Source organism: Pseudopodoces humilis, chromosome 8 (assembly GCF_049639895.1).
Source record: "Pseudopodoces humilis isolate 2021_Gansu_Grassland_sample_001 chromosome 8, ASM4963989v1, whole genome shotgun sequence".
Lineage (NCBI taxonomy): Eukaryota > Metazoa > Chordata > Aves > Passeriformes > Paridae > Pseudopodoces > Pseudopodoces humilis.
In genome coordinates this window covers 21,286,250-21,306,124 of record NC_142207.1, presented here as the reverse complement: position 1 = coordinate 21,306,124, position 19,875 = coordinate 21,286,250, and the positions used below count along the sequence as shown (strand labels likewise).

The 19,875-nt window shown below is 43.1% G+C and overlaps 1 protein-coding gene across 1 annotated transcript in view; it reads left to right on the top strand.

Moving 5' to 3' along the window:
* Window positions 1-1,662: 1,662 nt before the first annotated feature.
* The window catches only part of CHN1 (chimerin 1), a 93,443-nt gene continuing 75,230 nt past the window's right edge, over window positions 1,663-19,875 (top strand). The window contains exon 1 of the mRNA XM_005519817.3: window positions 1,663-1,748. Within this exon, the coding sequence (XP_005519874.2) occupies window positions 1,730-1,748 (19 nt within the window). The 5' untranslated portion in view covers window positions 1,663-1,729. The remainder of the gene's footprint in view (window positions 1,749-19,875) is intronic.

The window sequence follows — 19,875 nt, the reverse complement described above, 5'->3', positions numbered from 1 at the left end:
AAAAAGCCAAGGAAAACACTTCATGCGCACAAAGGTCAAATCCTGTAGACAGAGTTGCAAAGATATTTTGCATTGTTTTTTCCAAACCACTTTTCATCTATTTTTAACCTTCTTTTAGCCCTGCAATTAAAATACTCTTTCTTGGTAGTCCATCTGCTCAGTAAACATCTGCACTTTATGTATGCAAAATGAAAATGTTTTGTAAAATCAGGTCCATCTCATTGGAATTTATTTGGGAAGGAATAAAAAGAAGGAAACAATCACTCTCGCATTTATTTTTTTAACTTTGCACACTAAGTGAAGTATATAAACATAAAAACTTATGTTTTGAATATATGACAGACATAACAAGTGCCATGTTTTTGTTTCAAAGAATGTTTAGATATATTGAAAACTCGCCATGATGTTTTCCTTTGGTTCTCTACAACAAAGATTAGGCAGAATGTTGAACACGCAAACCCGAGTGCAGCTAACTGCATAAACCACCTGTTTTTCAGGCAGGCCTTCATGCTTTAGTTGCCTTGTGGATAGAAAAGCGTTTTATTCACTTGCTGACCCTGAGCTGCATTCACAGAACTGAAACCCTTAATTGCAGCCTATGTACGTGCTTTTCTTCCTTCAGGCTCTCCTCTGCCGAAAGCCTCGTCTTGCAGGCAGGCTTCCCACTGCACGCCCGCCACCACAATGTCCCAGGAGAAGGTGGGACAGGCTCCATGAAGACACCTGCACATCCCGCTTGCCCTGGCTGAGGTGTGCGAAGCCTCGGCTGAAGGAGGTGGTTTCGCACAGCTGTAGCGGATTAAACGTGCGTGGATTGTGCTGCGGCTGGGTTTGAATTCTCAGCGAGCACAGCCCGCAGCTGAGAGCAGCGAAGGGCCGGGAGCCAGGGGCTGCTCCCCCCGCCTCAGGTAAGCGGCTGCTTCCAGGGGCAAAACGCCGGCTGCACAAGCGAGTTGCGCCAGGAGCCGACTTGCCTTTTCAATTAAACGCTTTCAGCGCTGATATTTACGGTCCTGGACAGCGAAAAACGACGGCAGCTGGGCCGGCTGAAATTTCTCGCACGAAACATTTTGAGGGGAAATCTGTGTGTTTGCTCTCTGCGTGCTTGCTGGCATATAAGTGGAAATTTTCACCTGGCTTTGAAGAGTCATGTTTTTCACAGGACCGCTGGCTCTTCTGCCGGACCAGGCAGGCGCAGCCCCGTCACGGCCGAGCAGGCACCGGCCGGGGGAGCGGTGCTTTCCGCAGGGTATCTCCTCAGCGGAGCGGCGTGCGGGGCAGGGCCCGGGGCTCCCCGCGGGCCGTCCCGCGGCAGGGAGCGCTTCCCTTTGTGCCCGGCGGCGGGCGGCCGCGTTGCCATGGGAACCGTCCCGGCGGGCGGAGGCGGGCCGTGCGCGGCGCAAGATGGCTCCCCGAGGCGGCGGGACGCAGCGTGAGCAGCGGGCGGGGGGCGGGCGCGGGCTGCCCCCGGTGCCGCGCGTCCCCGGCCGCCCTCCCCCGGCCCGGCCCCGCTCTACCCCACCCCTTCCCCTTCCCTGCGGGCCGCGCCCGCCCCGCCCCGCGGCAGCAAGTGGCAGCGGCCGCGGGGCGCGCTGACAGCCCGGCGCCCAACTTGTGTTGCAGGCGCGCCCCCCCGCGGATGCGAGAGCTGCCGCCGCGCCAATGCCAGCGCCGCGCCGCCCGGCCAGCCCCCGCCGCTCCCCGGGCCCGCCCCGCCGCCGCCGCCGCGATGGCTCTGACCTTGTTCGGTGAGTGAAGCGCCGCCGCCGCGGCCCGGGGCTGCCGCCCCCATTGTCTGCGGCGCGGCAGCGCCTGGGCGGGGGCCCCGCCCCGCGGGGCCGGGCCGGGGGCTGCGGGAATCACGCCCCGGAGGGGCAGCCCCGCTGCCGGCCCCGCGGGGGCTCGGCTGCGACGGGCGGAGAAAAGTTAGGGTGCCTCGGGAAGCCTCGGCAGCCGAGGGGCTCCGCGGCGGAGCCGTGGGCTGGCCCGGGGGACGCTCCCGGGAGCGGCGGGGCGCACGGGGCGCAGCTGCCCGCGGCGAGCCGGTGCCTTCCTGCCGCCCTCAGCCCGGGAAAGGAGGCTTTGGGAGCGCTGCTCTGGCCGTGCTTCGCAGCCTGGGACGGCGTGGTGGGAAGCGGCTTGAGAAAACTCTAGTTTAAACTGTTGAACATGTGGCTTCTGCTAAGTAACGTTATTGAATTAGGTTTGCTTGTGCTTAACGCGCGCAATTTTACAGCGGGCAAACAAACAAAAAGGCTTCGAATTGTGTCTGGCAACATCAGGTAAATGAAGCAATGCAAAGGAAAGCAGAGATTAGTGTAACTGAGGTCAGTGCAGAGTTAACGTGGTAATCGGTATACCCTTTCTTGAAAGAAGCTTCTGCACTACAAGTGATTTCTAGTAAATAGAGGATGCCAAGTCTGTTCATTGTGTTTAGACTGTGGATTTTATTTCATATGTAAACAAATGGCTTGCTTTCATTCATCTCCTCTTTCTTGGACTGGTACAATTTCTTAAAAGACTAAAAGCAGTTTTCTGGGTTTTCTTAAAAATTGACACCTGCTATATTCTGCATATTGAGCCTCATCTAAGAAGTTTAGCGCGTGTTGCAAGATAGCTCTCTGCAAATAAAATCTATGCTGTATTGGATTTAGATACAGTGCTGTCTCTCACATTTGTATTTTCTGCTAGAGCTTTTCAGGATGCAAAAGGTTCATGGGTCACAGTAAACTCTCATTATATGCGTGATCTTGCCACTGAGTTCACGGGACTTCAGGAGGGGCAGGCAGGGGGGTCCTGCAGGTTGTCAGGTGTAGGGTGAGGATCAAGCCTTTAATTTAGGAATGAAAGTGACCACAGAGATTAAATGGCATATTGGCTGTTTCAAAACAACCGTGGTGTATGTTACATTGTATCATTTTCAGTTAGGTTGTTTGAAAATACGTAGTTTGTTACACTGGCACTCAGGTAAATATTGTAGTTTTCCCTAACACAAAAAAAAAATAAATAAAATTTAGGCTGAAATATTATCCATGCTGAGTGTCATTATAATCTTTGTCTGCAAAAATTAAGACTATTGTAACTTTTAAAGAAAGTGGCATTCCTGTATCAGGTACCATTTTTTTTGACTTACGTGATTCTTTTCCAATTTGCATGTGTTTGATTGACTGCATGACATTCTATTAATACAAATTTGCATTACAATGTAACTTGGTGGTTTTGTGTGTTATCACATCTGTTGTAACAGAAATGTCATTGATACATGTAAAAGATAATGAGTCAAGAGAAGATGGAGTGGGGTGCTCTGCTGTGTATGTCTAGTTTTTAAATTTTATCTTATTGAGGGTAAAACCTCAGGATTGCACCCTTTAAAGAAAACAAAAAGTGACAATAAAACAATGCAACAAATATGGCTCATATGCATCAACTAATGAATGTGGTGCCTTTCACAAATGTAAAAGCTTTACAGTATGTCTTACTATGGATACAAGAGTGTGAGTTGTGTAAATGCAGAAATGTATGTGAGTGCAATATGTTTGCAGATGTGGTTGTGATTAATTTATGGTTGAGCTAGCACAGCTTACTGTGTTGCTTTGAGTCCTCTGAGCTGAGGTAGCTTGCCACACTTTGTCTCAGCTCATAACAAAGACAGACTACAACATGCTTGCTTTGAGCTCCAGGAACAGTGTTCAGCCTTTCTTTTAAATGTTGCCTGCCAGTGGATAGTTGCATTTTCAGTTATTGCACTGAAGCTGACCCATAGTAAATCCTTATAAATATCACCCACAAGAGGGAGGTTTTGTTTATTCGAACATAACCTCCTAGCAAAGCAGTTATCAGCAAATCTGAGGAAAGGCAAAATAAATTTCTGAATGCATGTATCTGTTTTAAGGCATTAAGCAGCTGTAACTGTACTATTTTAAATTCACATCTATCTTATACTGGTAAAATTCTCCTGAGCAAACAGGTCTCAGGGGAGGGGTTTCTTTGGTTCTGCTTGTTCTCATAAATTCTAGGCTCAATATTGCACTTCTATTTTCCCTAGCCCATTATGGTATATCACACTGAACCAAATTTCACCATTCTCAGGCTGCTTCTAGTAAGTTGTGCTCCAAAAGGCTGTAAAATTTGAGATAAATTGCCGTGTCAACTTTGGTAGGGGAGAAAATTGCCCAAGTTTCCTGGGTCCCTTTCAATCAGTGTGTACTCGTGTGAGCACTGGAAGGGAGAGGAAAGGGTTGGGAAATGTCATAACCTGCTTTCTCCATGTTCTTGGGAGTGTTTTATGGCTCTTTTGGTGCATAGTCCAAAGACTCTGCTAGAAGCGGACAGGTCTAGGGACCAGGCTGACGCTGTTGCAGATCCTGGTTTAGCAGGGACAAGCGCTTGCCAAGAGGTTGAAAGTCAGGTCCTGTTGGAGGTTGCCCTTTGCCATTGAACAGCCCCACATTGACACAGGAGCACTGTCTGCAGTTTGCACCTTTGAGGTGGCAGCTTGAGACTCTTGGGAAAGTTGGTTGTGAAAAGAGTTTCTAGTATTAACAATGTATTAACAGCATTTTTCTGCAGAAAACTACACAAAGCCTAAGGGGTTCCTAACTTACTCCTTTTCAGTTGCAGCTTATTGGTAAGATTATGATGCAGCAATAAAGTACACTGGAGGAAAACATTAAGACTCTTCACTTTATCAGTTTTAGTTATTTTGAAATTCTTTTCTTCATCTTGCCATTGTCTCTCACTCATGAGCTTCCAAGATATCCTGTGCTGACAGCTGGCTGTATGGAAGATAGATAGGGGGCTGCCCAGTTCCCCTGGTGCAGTGGTACAGATGATGAGTCTGTTTGTGATGTGGGTTATGGGAAAGAGGAGTTCAGCTGCTCCACAGATGGGAAGAGTAAGAGCAGCCACTCTTGGAATTAGTCAGCAATGGGAGAGCCTGGAAGTTGTTAGCTGGAAATGTACCTGTGTTACCTCAATCATGCTGGCTACTCCAGGAAAACGTGTTATCCCAGCAGGGTTCATGGGTACACAGAGTTAACACTCACAGGTGTATGCTGTGATTTTGGCCTGGTTCCATCCTTGGCCCATGGAACTCGGGCTCCATGATCCTTTTGGGATCCAACTCAGGATATTCAGTGACTGTGTGATAAAGTTACAGTGGCAGAAACAGTCTGTTGTGACCATAGGTGCCATGCCATTTTAGGTACCAACCAAAGTAGGGTTTCACCAGTACATTCAGTTTGTGTTCCAGTGGCCAAGCACTTGGAATGCAAGTTTGATCTAACAGTGGAGAGTAGGTCCTGCACAAGGACTGCATCAGCAAAAGACTGGAAGACAGTCAATTTCTCTTAAGAAGTGGAAAAAAATTGCTGTAGAATCCTTTTGTTTGTTGCAAGTAATAGATGCAATAGGTTTGATAGCCATATGAATTGCTTATTTGGTTGGTGTGGATTTTAAAAATATCTTAGTCCACACAAAGTGCACATTTTCACATGCAATGTCTGTGTAAATGTCTGGAACTTGAGCAGATGTCCAGTTGTAGTGCTGTTTTTCCTCCTACAGCACAGTCATGTTGCTTTACAGAAGGTTGTGGTAATTACAGCTGTAGCCTCCTTTTTCTCTGACTATTTCTTGCTGCCTGATGCAGCAGCTGGAATGGTGTGTAAGCTGGTGTCCTTCTCTGCCATCTCAGCACAAAGTCTGGTGGCTGCATGCCCAGCCTTCAGGAAGCTGGGCTGAAGCTACTTGCCTGATATAGCAGTGAGCAGAGAGGTGGCTCAGGGATACCCACCAGTCCTGCTATGCTGAATCCCTGCAGGGTAGCAGCTTCCTAGTGACAGGAAGAGCAATCATTTCTATGGCTAGATTTCCTAAAGCCATCTGTTAATACCCTAAGATGTGAGATTGCACAGTGACACGACTGAGGTGCGTGCTATCATTCCACTTGGATGACTCAACTATTGGAAAGATAACAATGTAGAGGGAAAAGGAGGGGAAGTATTAAGTTATCCCACTGTTTGCATGTGTCTTTGAATATCCTGAAAAGTGTTTAAAGAAAGTCAGTAAAGCTGTACTTTGAAAGAAAAATAGTTTTGTTATGTCTAGTGCTTGCGAGTTGCCCTTGTCTTGTATGAATTCTCTTCCTGTTCATTTATTTGCTTATCAACTCTCTTGTGTGAACAAAGGAAGACATTTCAAAACAGCCAGGAGAGATCTTCATGGATACATTTGTCATTAGTTGTTCGTGCTCTTGCCTTCTTGCTCAGAGCCTGCCAGTGGATGAAAACTCATCCCTGAGTACTGGTGGTTAAGAAATGAGAAGCAAAGCAATTCTCTTTTAATCTTCAAAGTGCTTGCACTCTGGTGAGTGGCCACAGCTGAATGGGATTAGAGACAGAGCTGGAGTCAACATGACAGATATGGTTTTATAAGGAGATGATGAAAAGGGCAGTTTTTAGAGAAATCTTTAGGGAAAATATCAGAATAAAAGAAACAATCAATACACTGCTACAGGCAAAAAGGGCAGGGACAAAGAAGCCAATGATACCTCTGTTTCAGGTATCCATGCATTTCTGAAAGAGCACATAAATAGTGATTTGCTCACTTAACAAAACACCACAGCTGTGAGCCCTGTGAGCCATACTACACAGAATTAATTTTCTGTGACTGTTTGCTACTATGGATATGAAGTGAACCTTTAGAAATAAGTTCTTCCATACTTGAAATACTAATTAACAAATTACTGTTTCAAGTTCTATGCATCTGTGATTACTGTTCTCCATGCAAGCTGTACTTATGACTCATGGCTGCTTCAAAAGGTAGGATATACTTATGTTGGTTCAAGTGCATATTTCCTAATATGTCAGTCTTAAAGAGAGAAATTTTTCTCTAAATTAATGTTAACTTTGCTTGGGAAATGGCATTAAATTTTAGAATGCTTGGTTAGCACAGGTATAGAGAAAGTAAGTGTTCTCTAAAAATGACTCAGATAATGCTGCAGATTCTCTGTAGGATAGGAAATACTCAAAATTTAATCTTTTTATTTCTTGTCTTGTCTACAGAACCTTCTAAGAATGGGAAATTAACAGATCACCTACAATTCGAGTTCTTCCCTATATTTGTGTGTGTGGCCCTGAGCTATCTTAAAACTTGTGGCTACCTATGACTGTAAAGTTTACTGACAGAGCCCCTTAACTAAAGAGTCCAGTTGTACCAGAAAAGTGTTCTCTGAATATGTTCCTTAACAGAAGTAGGTAATGGAAGCTTGTTTGTGGAATAGGGACATTTATAGTAGGGCTTTTGTCACTACAGGGAACATAAATAGAATAAGTAGAATGACAGGAACAGTACCTATCATGGATGCTTCTAGGCCAAAAAAACCCAAATATTTTGATTTGGGATTTTTTAAAAAATAATTTCATTGAATTTCTAATTTATATGAATTTCATTCATTTAAAAATGAAGGTGATTTTTTAAAAATTGAAACCATTTTAGAGAGAAACTGGACCTTCCAACTCCCATTAATGCGTCTGGGAGGAAAAGTGTCCAAGTGCCGAGAGTTGTAAGAATGTTTTCTCCTAGGCGCTGTGCTAACCTTTCCTGATTTATAGAACCTAATGAAACAAATAAGGAGAGCAGGCTTGAAAAGGTTTTGCCAGCAATGCAGTCAACAAAAAAAAAAAACTGTATAGGATCTATTAACTAGTAAATTGGTATAAATTGATCAAAATACCAGAGAAGTGACACTAACAGTATAGACAAGGATGAAAGATTTTGAGTCATGACTTCTCAGCTTAGTGCTTAGAAGTGAGCTTCATACAGCAGTTAGTATAAAATTATGTTTCCTTTCAGTTGTGAGTATTGTATAAGAATCTAAAGAAATCAGAAGGTTGAAGATTGTTGCTGAAACTGGAAAGGACATGTCCAGTTGTGTGCTCAAGTAATAAATTGAGATTCTTGAATTTCCTCCAAGGAGATTCTCTTGCGCTATCATCAGCTCAGGCACATCATTGAACAATTGCATCCCTTTTCTCCTTGACACCAGCAGATCCACTCAGAATGGAGATGGTCTGTGCAACACAGAATCTCATCTGATGATGTTGAAGTGAAAGAGACTCTGAATGTGAGGATCTAGGAAGCTTTCCTGATGTACACTTCACATTGGCCAAAGGCTGATGTTTCAGGTGCAAATATGTGTTTTCTTTTGTTTGTTTTGGACTCAGCTGATGCTTTTTGCTTTGTCAGGTTTTGGGACTTTATTCTCTCACTAATTCTCTCTGAGGGCTCTTAACTGTTTTTTTAAGGTGTACAAAACGTTTTCCATTGACAGAAAGCACATCTTAGTCTCAAGAAAAGTTTGTGTTTACTTACAGTGGCAGTACTAAGTCATAATTTAAATACTGCTCTGATCAGTAAACTCCAAGTGCAAGCCTTTTGGAAGAGTATGCTGTTTTTGTCGAATAAAGGCAGATTAATCAGGATCCCCTAGGGGTGCAGACATAGGTGACTGTTCTGTGCAGTCTAAGCTGAATGAGCATTGTTGGACAATTCTGTTTTTTCTGAACGTGGGGTGTAGCATCCACAGCTCAGGCTAGGGAGCTGCTCCACCCTGTGGACAGAGATTGTACAGTTCTGCACGAAAATGTCTTCACAATGAAACAAAACAGACCCGAGACCTGGCCCAAGGGCACTTTTGCAGTTATTAGCAGAAGATGAGGTGCTTCCTCCTCCCTCATAAAATTGTAAATTGGCTTGGTTATTCTTTCAGTGCTATGGATTGTACCTGGCTTGTACATCTTCACAAATGATGGCAGAAAATTTAAAACCCTCTAGATGTTGCTTTTTTAAGTCTGTGTTGAAACAAGGAAAAGTGATATTTAAGGTCTCTGAAATATTTGGTCTTCTAAAGCATTTAACCATAGCATAGCTAGGACTTGGTAATTGTGTGACATCTGGGCCTCCAACGCCCTTGCTGACCATGCCCAGGAAGATGCTGGGAAGAGTTCCTGCAGTTCTCCCCGCTGTCCTGAGGGTTTGGCCGTGTGTGGAGTGAGTGATTGGTCATTGTCCTGATTCTAGTCAGGGGGAGGGAGGAAGGTTGGTCACACCCAGCTGGGAAGCCAATAGCATAGCTGTGTGTGCAGCAGCCTCTGGGAATGTACATGAATTGGTTGACATTTATAGCACTCTGAATGAAAAAAGTATATAAAATGAAAATGATATATATGAAGTGTTTTCAAAGTCACTGGAAATTGTGTTCATAAAATTCTATTTATTCCTCTGTGAGTCTAATTTCCATTATATATTTTGATACACTCATCCCTGAATTTATTTTCATTACTTTATTAGCTATTCCATGATAAGCATCTTGGAAGGCTGGTGGTGTCAGGGCTGGTTTGCTTTGAGTTATAATTTTGTTAATGCTGATAGGATGTGATACAGTGGTCTGTTTTTTCACGGGACCGAATCTTAGTCCCTTGGGAGAATGCATTAGGAAGGCTGCATCCTCTGGTTGTGGACCTCTGAAGAAGTTGCAGGCTAGACCTTCCTGCTCATAGTGAGCTTCACAGGTAACTTCCTTTTGGTCTCTGTCAGTTCTGTAAGGAAGGCCACTTGTCACATCCAGCTTTGGTGCAGGTGGCAGGATCTGGCTCTGCTGAAAAACATCACGTGGTTGGGTCTGGATACTCTTGATGCTGGTGGGAGGTGGTGGTTTCCTCTCTGCTACAGTCCTCATCTTCATCTCCTTCCTGCTTCCTTTGTTGCTGGAGCAGTCTTGCCATTTAAGAAGCTGAAATAAAAGTACGTATTTTCTGTTCTTGATCAGAAACTGAATGTCTCAAGGTAGCTTGCTTGTGTGAAATTTCACTCTAAACATAAAGGTAAAACTCTGCTTCCTAAATACTAGAATTGTTTTGTTGCCCACTGCATTGTGGTGTGCTACCACAGCTACAGAACCACAGCTGCAACCATTTAAATGACATGGCAAGTTCAGTAGAGCATCATAGAACCACAGAGGGGTTTCAGTTGGAAGGGACTGTAAAGGTCATCTAGTTTGTACACCCCTTGCCATGGGCAGGGGCACCTTCACTGGAGCAGAGCCCTGTCCAACCTGGCCTTGAACACTGAGAGATGGGGCAGCCACAGCTGTTCTGGGCAACCTGTTCCAGTGCCTCAGCACCCTCACAGTAAGTATTTCATGTAGGAAAGTTTTACAGTACTGCTGCAGCAATGGATAAGGAGAGACTAAATTATTTCTTCTGTGGGGTAAATAAGGGACTGTGAAAAAAGGAGGAGAACAGTTCTGAAAAACAAACTCAGTGCCTGACCATTCCTTGTGCTTGCATTGTCGGGGTACAAGTCAGTCTCCTCAGTGCTGAATCTAATACATATACAGTCCAGAGCAGACTACAGACTATAAAAGAAGCTGGTAATTATTTGGTAGGGCCAGTCTTCCACTGTTTTTCAGCTCTGCTTTATGGTTTCCATGTGAATCTGGACACTGTGTTTCAGTGCAATCTTGGATCATTTTTCATTTAAAAAAACAACCTACAGAAAACCCCCAAACAGGATGTACTTCTTCCTCACCTCTCTCTTATGGACACACGTGGTTTTATCCTTCCAATAAAGGAAGCATGATTTTGACGCAGCAATTAATTCTACTGATTTCCCCTTTTGGCTTTTTCTTTTCTTTTCTTTTTTTTTTTTTTTTAGCTGTATATTTTTAAATGTGACTTAATAAATGTTGAGAAAAATCTTCAGGGGTTTAGTAGGAAATAGAAGGACAGGAAGGTTGTCACAGCATTAATCTCCACAGCAGTGGAGAGCTCATGTGCCTGTAGCTGTGCTATTGCTTTATTGTGGTGCTCAGGGAGCTCCTGGCTGACCTCTGCCTGATGCCACATCATGTCAAAGTAAGCTGTGGTCACAGTCCCCTCCCAGCACCCTTATGTGCCCCTCCTCAGTGGCAGAGCAGCAAGCACAGCAGTAACTCAGTGGAGCATCTTGTATTCCTTAGATTTTATTGAAAATGTACTATGGAAGAAGATACCCCCACCTCAGTCCACCTCCAGCTGCATTAAACCAAAGATGATAATTTAGTCTCAACTTGCTCTTTTGCAGGCTCAGAGTTCCAGGAGCTGAACTCTGTAGCCCCTGTGTCCCAGCTGTCCCAATACATGATAAGCCCCAGGGTGGGACAGAGCATGCAGCACTCCTGGGACAGGAACCCAAGCAGCCTCAGATGAGCGAATTGCAGACTGCTCGGTCAGAGGGAGAGCTCACTCTGGCTAACTCAGCTTAGTGACTTTTTCCCACTTAATAGAAAGGTCTGTGAGAAGCAGAAAGATCTTTTTTTATTGCTTTTTTGGTGGGATGCTGTTGATGCTGCTTTTATGGCTTTTAAATATAAAAAACTGGCATCTTCCTTCTCCCAGTGCTGTGCAAGGGCAGCTGTGGAAGAAACAGGCAGGGCCTGCCATGTCTCAGAGCTGTCTTAGCATTTGTCCTCCTTTTTGTTCAGAAATCCTGTGTGTCACAGTCTCTGACAATTGCTTGCAATGTTCTGCCTCACAGCAGTTTTCACCAAGCTGTGTCAGGCCAGGACCACTTTTAAATTATAAAATGGTTTTTTGATCTGTCATATCCTATCACTATCCTTGTGTCTGTCTCTATGAGTTTTCCTGTGCTGTCAATTGCCATGATAGGGTTCTTTACGAAAAGTCGAAGTGGGACTGAAGACACCAAAAAAAGCTGTTATCCAGAGAGACAATGCTGGCTGGGGGAATACTGGATTAGCAAGACTTGGGAATAGAGATACTGATCTTTCTTTGAGGAACTCATCTACAAGGGCCTCTGCTTCTCTCAGCAGCTACTGTTCCTATTTTCTGTTTAAATGTCTTGTTATGTAGGCCTAAGTCTGCTTTTCACTTGTGGACATTTCCATGGGATCTTCATTCCAGTAAGGATGCTTTGATTTCCTAGAAATGCAGCTAATAACGGTTGGAAACCTATTTAATGTAGTGCCACGATAACATGAGAGCTAATAACCCAAGTTTCCATTACTTGTGGACCAATTTGTCTTTCTTCTAATTAGTGGAAAAAAAGGAGAAACTAAAAAAATTCAAAACAGAGACAAGAAAACCAGTTGAGCTTATCTCCTGTAGGGGGAAAGAAACATGGAGTTATCTGAAAAAGGACTTGGAGGTTATCTCTGAGCATCGATCATATCAAGCTTTCCAGCTATTTCTCCCATTCCTTCTGGACATTACCAAACCTCTGTTCAGTTTTCCTTCCAGCAGCCTGTTCCCAGCTCCCCTGATCTGCTTTTCTCCTCCCAAACCCAGAAGGAGCTGAGGACAAAGGGGAAGCCCATGTGGAAAACCTCTCAGTGCCTGCAGAGCTGCTGAAGCACCTGAGACCATTTGGCTGTTGCTGCAGTCCCACAGTGTGCTGGGTGGTGCAGGAGTGGACCCAGAGCTTCTCCATGGACTGGCCCTGCTCTCTTTCCTTTGTCTGGTTCCTGCCTAGTGCAGCAGATGAGCCTGCCAAGGAGAAAAATCATTATGAGAAAGATGGATGTAATGCTATAAACAGGGAGGGGCTACTGGGTGAAAAGCTTTCACCACAGTTCTTTGGCTGCAGTTATAACAGTAAGCCATGGCACTGGCAAAAAGAAATGTGAAATTTTCAGCTTTTCTACCTGGAGCATCCTAATTCATTTCTTTGGAGGCCTCTTGAATGCATTATATGAAGAGGTAAGGAGTGGTACATCTCTGACTGGGGAGAAGATCACAGCAATCAGAGAAAGCCATTTGGAATAAAAACTTGAATTCCAATTAAAAAAAAAGGCATCCTACCACATTGTTTCCATTTCCTGTCTCAGACCCTGACAATAATTTTTTTTGGACTTTCCTTCATGACACTATAAAAAATAATCATGATCTTGAGTAGGGGTGCTTTACTTGGCAGTTGCATCTGTTCTGAAAATAAGGACATAAATACAAACCATATTTTTGCCTGAGCAATGGTGTGTGTTATTGACAACTGTTTTAGAAAATGAAAAATCTGTTTGTAATTGGAATCATAATAGGTTTGTTATAACTTGATGGCCTAAAAGTTTAAATGAGTCAAGTTTGAGGAAGGAGAAACTACATCTGTTTGACCATCTGACTCAGTTGGATAGATGTGCTTTGGAACATGGGAGTCTGTCTTGACCCCAGTTATAACAGCAGTCAGAAATTAGATCTGCTCTTAATTTTCTCTGGAAGGCTCTGATTTTTGCCTGGGCTGCTAATGAGTGCTTTGGTTTAGGTTTTTTTACCCCAGGAGGCTAATGAATGCACAGAAGCTATCTTGGTCTGAAATGCAAGGGTGGACAAGTTCTCAGTGGGTTTTTACCGAGGGATAGGGTGGCAGAATCAGTTTTGTGGTCTTTTATTGAGGTTTAGCTTTTGGTTATGCCACAATGCTCTAAAGGTGTATTTTAGAGTAGGAAATGAACTTACATTCATTATGTTGGTGTTGTGTATGGAAAAACAAATCAAAGCAACCCAGCAAACAGTGATAAAGCATGTCTCCCCATTCAGCAAATTAGGGCATTATACAATGAATGGAGGAGTTCTATCTCAAAAGTGCTTGTCCTGTTTTTAGAGTCTCTTCTGCTTAACTTGGACTGGACAGACATTCAGGGGAGAAGATTAATTTACAGCTAGAATACATTTTTACACCATATCATGTTGTTCTTTTTCACTACTAGGATAGCTGTTCAGAATTTGTGTAATCAAACTCCAATCCCTGTTAGACATACTAGAGAAATGAGGACAAAAACGTATTTCTGTCAATGCCTTTGAGGCCATGGCTGTAACAGTTGTCACTGGCTTGAAGTTATGGTAAAAGTGATGTGCCCTTGTTAGTATTATTAATGTTTGGAAGAAGTGAAGCAAGCCATGGGAAATGAGCTTTGTCTCTGTGCAGGCAGACTGTTAAAATAGGAGACAAAGAAGAATTTGCAGAAGAAAAAATAGGAAAGAAAATGTCAAAGGGTAAATGTTTTCTCCAGTATTATCCCTTGCTATGGTTGCAATGAGAGAGTATAAGAGCAATAGCCTCAACAGCTATTTCTCCAGCCTTCCATGCAACCTTCACTGGCCATGATCAAAACGGTGCCTTACAAAGAAAACCAGTCTGGCTTTAAGAAGAAAGAAGTTTGATTGCAGTGTTTAAGCTTGTGCAACCTGACATTACTTTGAATTTACAGTGAATAAGAGTTGGCTGTACTGATCTAAAAGATACTTGGAAAAATTTCCTGTTAAATCTAAAAATCCAATATAGGCCTTTTTCTGAAAATTTTGACTTTGCAAAATTGGTGTGCAATAGACCTTTCAAATAACCCATGGGGAGGATGAGAAACTGCCAAACTCATTGATCCATCTCTTCAGGGCTGCTGTCAGACAGTCAGTTTTGTCATAATGAATTTAAAAAAAAAAAATAAAACCACGGGCTGTTTTTCTTTTAAATAGATACATTAGAGAGGCGTGTTTGATTTTGACATCTTCAGCTGGAAGTTATTTACTGTGTAAATTAGACATTTGAGAATACATGTGGTGATGTAAATCAGAAGGTTACAAGACAGCCTTTGGCCTGAGTCTGTTGTTTTACCTGCAGCTGACCTGCAGAGCCATGTCAGGAAGCAATTCCCATCGTGTCTGTCTTTTAGAGAGCAAAGTTCCCAGTAATACTGAAAACCAGCAGCAGCCTGTTGTCTGGAGACTGAGATAGCCCCCTGGAAACAGCAACATTAAATTCCATCTTTATTAAATGCCCACAAGGTGGCACTTGTCATCTTTTTACCTCTCTGAGAGCTAAATTTTTATATTTTCAGCAACACTAAGAAATAATACTACATGTTTTGAAACTTACCTTAACAGTAAGCTACCTGTGCTTTCATGGGGTATTTCCCCACCCCTCCATTAAACTACCGTCAAGAAAAAGAGAAAAACAACTTTGTTTTGCTCATTACTATTGCGTATGTGAAATATTTCACCTTAAAATTTAAAACTAATATTAATTTTTTTTCTGTAAAGTATTCTAATTTTTTTTTTATTTTTCATTACTTATGCAGTATTTATATATGCCAGTATTTTATCTAGCAAAGAGGAGGAAAAATGAATACTTGCTTCCCTTGCTTTGGTTAAACAAAAATCTAGAAATGAATGATTTGCAACTTGGTGTAATCACTTAGAGGATGAGTTCATTTCATTGCAGCAATGGTTGTGATGAGCAAAATATTACTTCTTGAAATTTCCCATCATTCATAAAGAGGCAATAATAGTAGACCTGCTCATAAAAGGCATTGAACTCTGGCTGTTTTCAGTGGGTCTCTCATTCAACCCCATTAGAAGCATCCCCACAGAATTTATTGTTGCCTGATCAGACATTTGTAGGAACAGGAAGGCAGCATGATCGCTTTTTTCTTTCCCACTCAACACTGATGTAATTATCAGAGCATGCCCTTCTTTAGGCCCCTTCACTTTTGCTGAGTGTGCTTTCTTGTCTGCCCCTTGGTCACATCAGAGAAATGCCATTAGCCCTTGTAGCTTTCTGGGGCATTGTTCACACTGACTTTCTCTTAATCATTTTTTTTCTCCAGTCATAATTAGAAACCTAATTGTACTTTTCTGTACAAAATACAAAATAAGTTTTGTCCTATTAACAGTTCCTGGGGAACAGTATGTGTGATGTAGTGCCATCTTTCAACTGAAGGCATGCTTTCATTGTTGGTGCCTGTTTTCAGTGACTTGCATCTTTCCCTTAGATTGTATTTTAGTCTTGTTCTCCTCCCAGATGGGAACACCTCTGAAAAAGAGATGAAAATACATTGAACTGTTTTCTTGCTTAGATAACTCAAGCATAATTTAATTTTGAAAGTCCAAAGCTGACCATGTGCATTTGAATTTATGGGCAGTGAGGAGTGTAGCTACCTGCACCAAAGGGCAAGGCAAAGAAGTAAAACCTTGTGGAGGAAGAGTTGTTGCTGGTGACTGTTGCCTCTACTCACAAGCTTGGGCACATCCTTGTGGGTGGATGGCTTTAGTGGTGGAGTACCTTTCTTGTGTGCCAGCTTTCCCCAGGCTGCCCTGGAGCAGCTGGGTGTGCTTGAGCTGGCTGCCTGTGACCTCTGCCTGCAAATTGCCATCCCCTGGCAGGAGGCAAACCACACAAGCTGGCAATAGCTCCTTTTTGGACTTAGAGGCAGTTTGTCTCTGTGGTCAGACTGGGATTTAGTTGGCATTTAGCAGCTGCCGCACTCCAGCTCCCACCGCGGTGGGTTGTGTCAGCAGCACGCTGGGCTCAGAGCAGGGGATGCTCTGCTGGGAGGGTTAGCTGTCTTCACAGCATGGAGGTGCGTGCTGAGCTCTAACACCTGCCAGCATGTTGAATTGGGTGCCTGTCTGATGTCTTTTCCCCATCTGGAGAAGGTGGAGAAAATAGACGGTGGTTTATTTGAAGACTTTTGCACTGAAGCTCCTTACAGCATTGATGTCTTAGGAAGAGCCTTGATATGTCTTAAAGTTTTCAATGCATTTTTCTTTTTCTTCGTTCAAAGGGAACTGTGTGCCAAAGATAACATTAAAGAAGCATCAAAGACTCGATAACATTCTAGAAGTATCAGTCATCATTGTTGAGTGACATACAGAAATATGGTGCTTATTGCCTGGGGTGTTCTCAGCCCTGTGGGGATCTTCCCATAAACAAAGAAAATTCTGTGATACCCCTGTGAAACCCTAAGCGTTTTCCACATGGCCCCAGGCCATATGTGCCATCAGGTTCTTGCCATTAATGTCTTTGTTTTAAGTCACTTATAGAGCAACATTACATTTGGATTAACATTATTTATTCAGTGACTTCCAAACCCCAACTTTTTTTTTGTAAAATAACAGTATAAGAGGTTTTGTTTAAGAGAATAGAAATATTCCAAAAAGTTGCATGTCATATCTTTAAATGGGCTGTAAGCCCATGCAAGATATTTTGGTCAGAAATAGTTTGTTGCTCCTTTGCTTTGGAAAGGTGAAGGCAAGACAGAATTGAGCCAGAGTATCATTTTGAAGGACTTAAATACTGAAAAAGTATTTGTTTCTAAGAAAACATTTCTTGCCAGGTAAGAAAGCCTGACCACAGCTGTCTGTCTTGTCCATTGACACTGACTGAAGTGCAGCTCTCTGCAGCCCTTGGCAGCTGTATGGGGCACCCTGAAGCCATGGGAGGGCGAGTTGCTTTCCACAGGACCACATGTAATGGGCAGCAACCACACATGTGACACTTGCTCTTTGCATCAAGGTCCTGCTCTTGCCCACCACCCCAAGACAGATTGTCATCTGACTTACTGCTCCTGGTAGCAGAGGGGTGGAAAGAGGCTTTGTGCAAAGAAAGAGGCATCCCAAGGCCTTGTCTAGGAGCAACGAAGGATGTTTGGTGTGTGCCCCTTCTTCACCGCACATGCTGTAGACAGGGATGGTTTGGTGTTTTCTGCACCCTCCACCCTGCTGCCCCTCTCTAGAAGCTGCCTGGCACCATCTTCCCCTCCTGCTGCCAGCTGCACAGGGACTTCTGCAAAATACTTCCAGTGCTGCTGCAGCCAAGGATCAGCTTCTCATATTTGCCCTGAAACCATGGAATTGTAGCCCATCTGTTTTAGTGCTGCTGCCTAAGGCAGTGGCTCTATTCATCCTTCAATTAACTCAGTGCTGTTTGAGTTACGTTTCGGTTAGAGTCTGTAAAAGCCTTCACTGCTAGGGCCTGCTTGGCTGCTGCTGAAAACATTTTGTGATGGCTTGAGTTTAGTTTCTGAAATGCTGTTGGCACTTACACTCTGAAAAACAGAGATGAAATTACTTTTTCTGTTCAACTGTGCTTTTCTTTGTGGCCTCTAACACAAAGTTCCGTACCTGAGGCCTCATCTGTATTCAATAGAGATATTATCAAATAAAACCAAAGGTTGGGGTAAGAGCTAGTATCTCAGCAGTTAGATGATTATTTCCTCCCAGACAGCATTAATCTCTGATGTTAGAGATGACCAAGGTACTGACATCCAGTAAAATAAAACTAAATAAACTGAAAAATTAAATAAAACTGAATTCTCTATGGGAAATCTCTCTGTAAGTCCTACACTGCTTTATGGGGTTACCATGCAGAGTTAAGCTGCTGCTGCTTTTCTGCCCTTGAACTGGCTGATCTCCAGTGGGGAGCGAAACTACCATTTCAAGCAGAGGTAAACATTTTTATTCTTTCTTTAAAAGGAATACACAAAGACAAGTACTAGAAACAGTTTGAGGCAATAGTAACAGTTTTCATATCTGTAGTTAAAATGTACACTCTGAAAGTACTGCAGTTGTCCGGATTTATATAGTGGATAAAATAGGAGTGAGTAAGAAAGAAGCAATATAAGGAAGGGCAATGCTACATTGTAATGTCACAATTAGTCACATTTGTGTTTATGGAAAATCTGAGATGTTTTCCTAGCATTTGTGAATGTATATGAACTTCTAAATGGCTGTATCTGTATGATTTTCTATTGGCAGAAGCCCATTTCTGTGGAGGTATTTCTGATGTCAGTCTATGCTTCTTGATTGCAGGTGATTCATGCTCGAGATGCACAGTTTCTTTTTTTTTTTTTTTTGGGAATTCGTGTGCTCAAAGGAGGGCATTCTGGACCCAGGGAGCAATTCTCCTGCCCACTGTGACATTTCTGACTGTTGCCAGAAGCTGCCTGTTGTGCTGTTCTGGGCTTTCTGTCTCTGTTTTCTCTGCATTTAATCAAATTGCAAGGAACCTTAGAGCAGAGATGGGATGAGACAAGATGGCTTGGGAAGGAAATGCTGAACAGATAGGGATGGATAGGTGAGTCCTAACAGGACAAAATTGGGAAGCAAACCATAGCACTGCTCAAGGATGAGGGGGGAGGTCTTGCATGCAGGTAGAGATTGCTAAGGCTGGGGGAAGGCAAAGTCCTGGAAAAGAGAGGAGTGTGTTGTGAGTAAAGAAAATGATGGCAAGCAAGTGCTGAGTATCCAGAATTTCTCCTGTGATTAGAATATAAGGAAACCAAAGGTAGATACTCAGGAAACATTGCAGTTCTGAATGAAACAAAGTGAGAAAGGATGAGCCACTTGGGTCATGTCATCCTTAGGATTCTACATATATGAACTGATGGCATTAAATATTGCTTGTACAAACTGCCAAAATAAGAACAAACACTGTGTCTGAGTTGCTTGGAGTAAGGTTGGTGTAACAGCACTTGTCAGAAGCTTTATAGAAAGCTGAAGAAAAGTGTTTATTTACTGTCTTTCGTGGTAAATTTGGCTTATGGGAACTCTGTGTGGTTTTTAAGTACGTATCATCTGCACTGTGTTTGTAGCCCAGCTAATTCTGAGGGAAAGTATCTGTCAGCTTGAGACTGGTCTCAGTTTGAAATTGCAATTTATGTACATGGACAGTGTCCCTAATCTAAAATATCCTTGCTGATGAGAGTGCCTTCAAGACGGTAAAAATCTGACCAGTGCTGGTAGGATCGCATCTGGACAGAGCTGATTGCATCAGCTTATGTATTTATGTTTTCTATAATGCTCTAGGCCTTTGGAGAAGAGTAGCTTTAAGCTGAATTGCATCTCACTTAGGGCAGAAAATACAGTTAAGATAGACCCTGATGCACAGCTTGTAGAAAATTATTTTATCCTAGAAACATTTAGCAGAGCTGAGTTACTGTGAAAAAAATCTGAGAACTGACAGTGTAGAGTTTATTGTGTTAATTAGAAAGTGCTGCAACATTAGTGAGAAAATGTATTTTGGGCTCCACATTTTCTGTGGAACTTTTTTTTT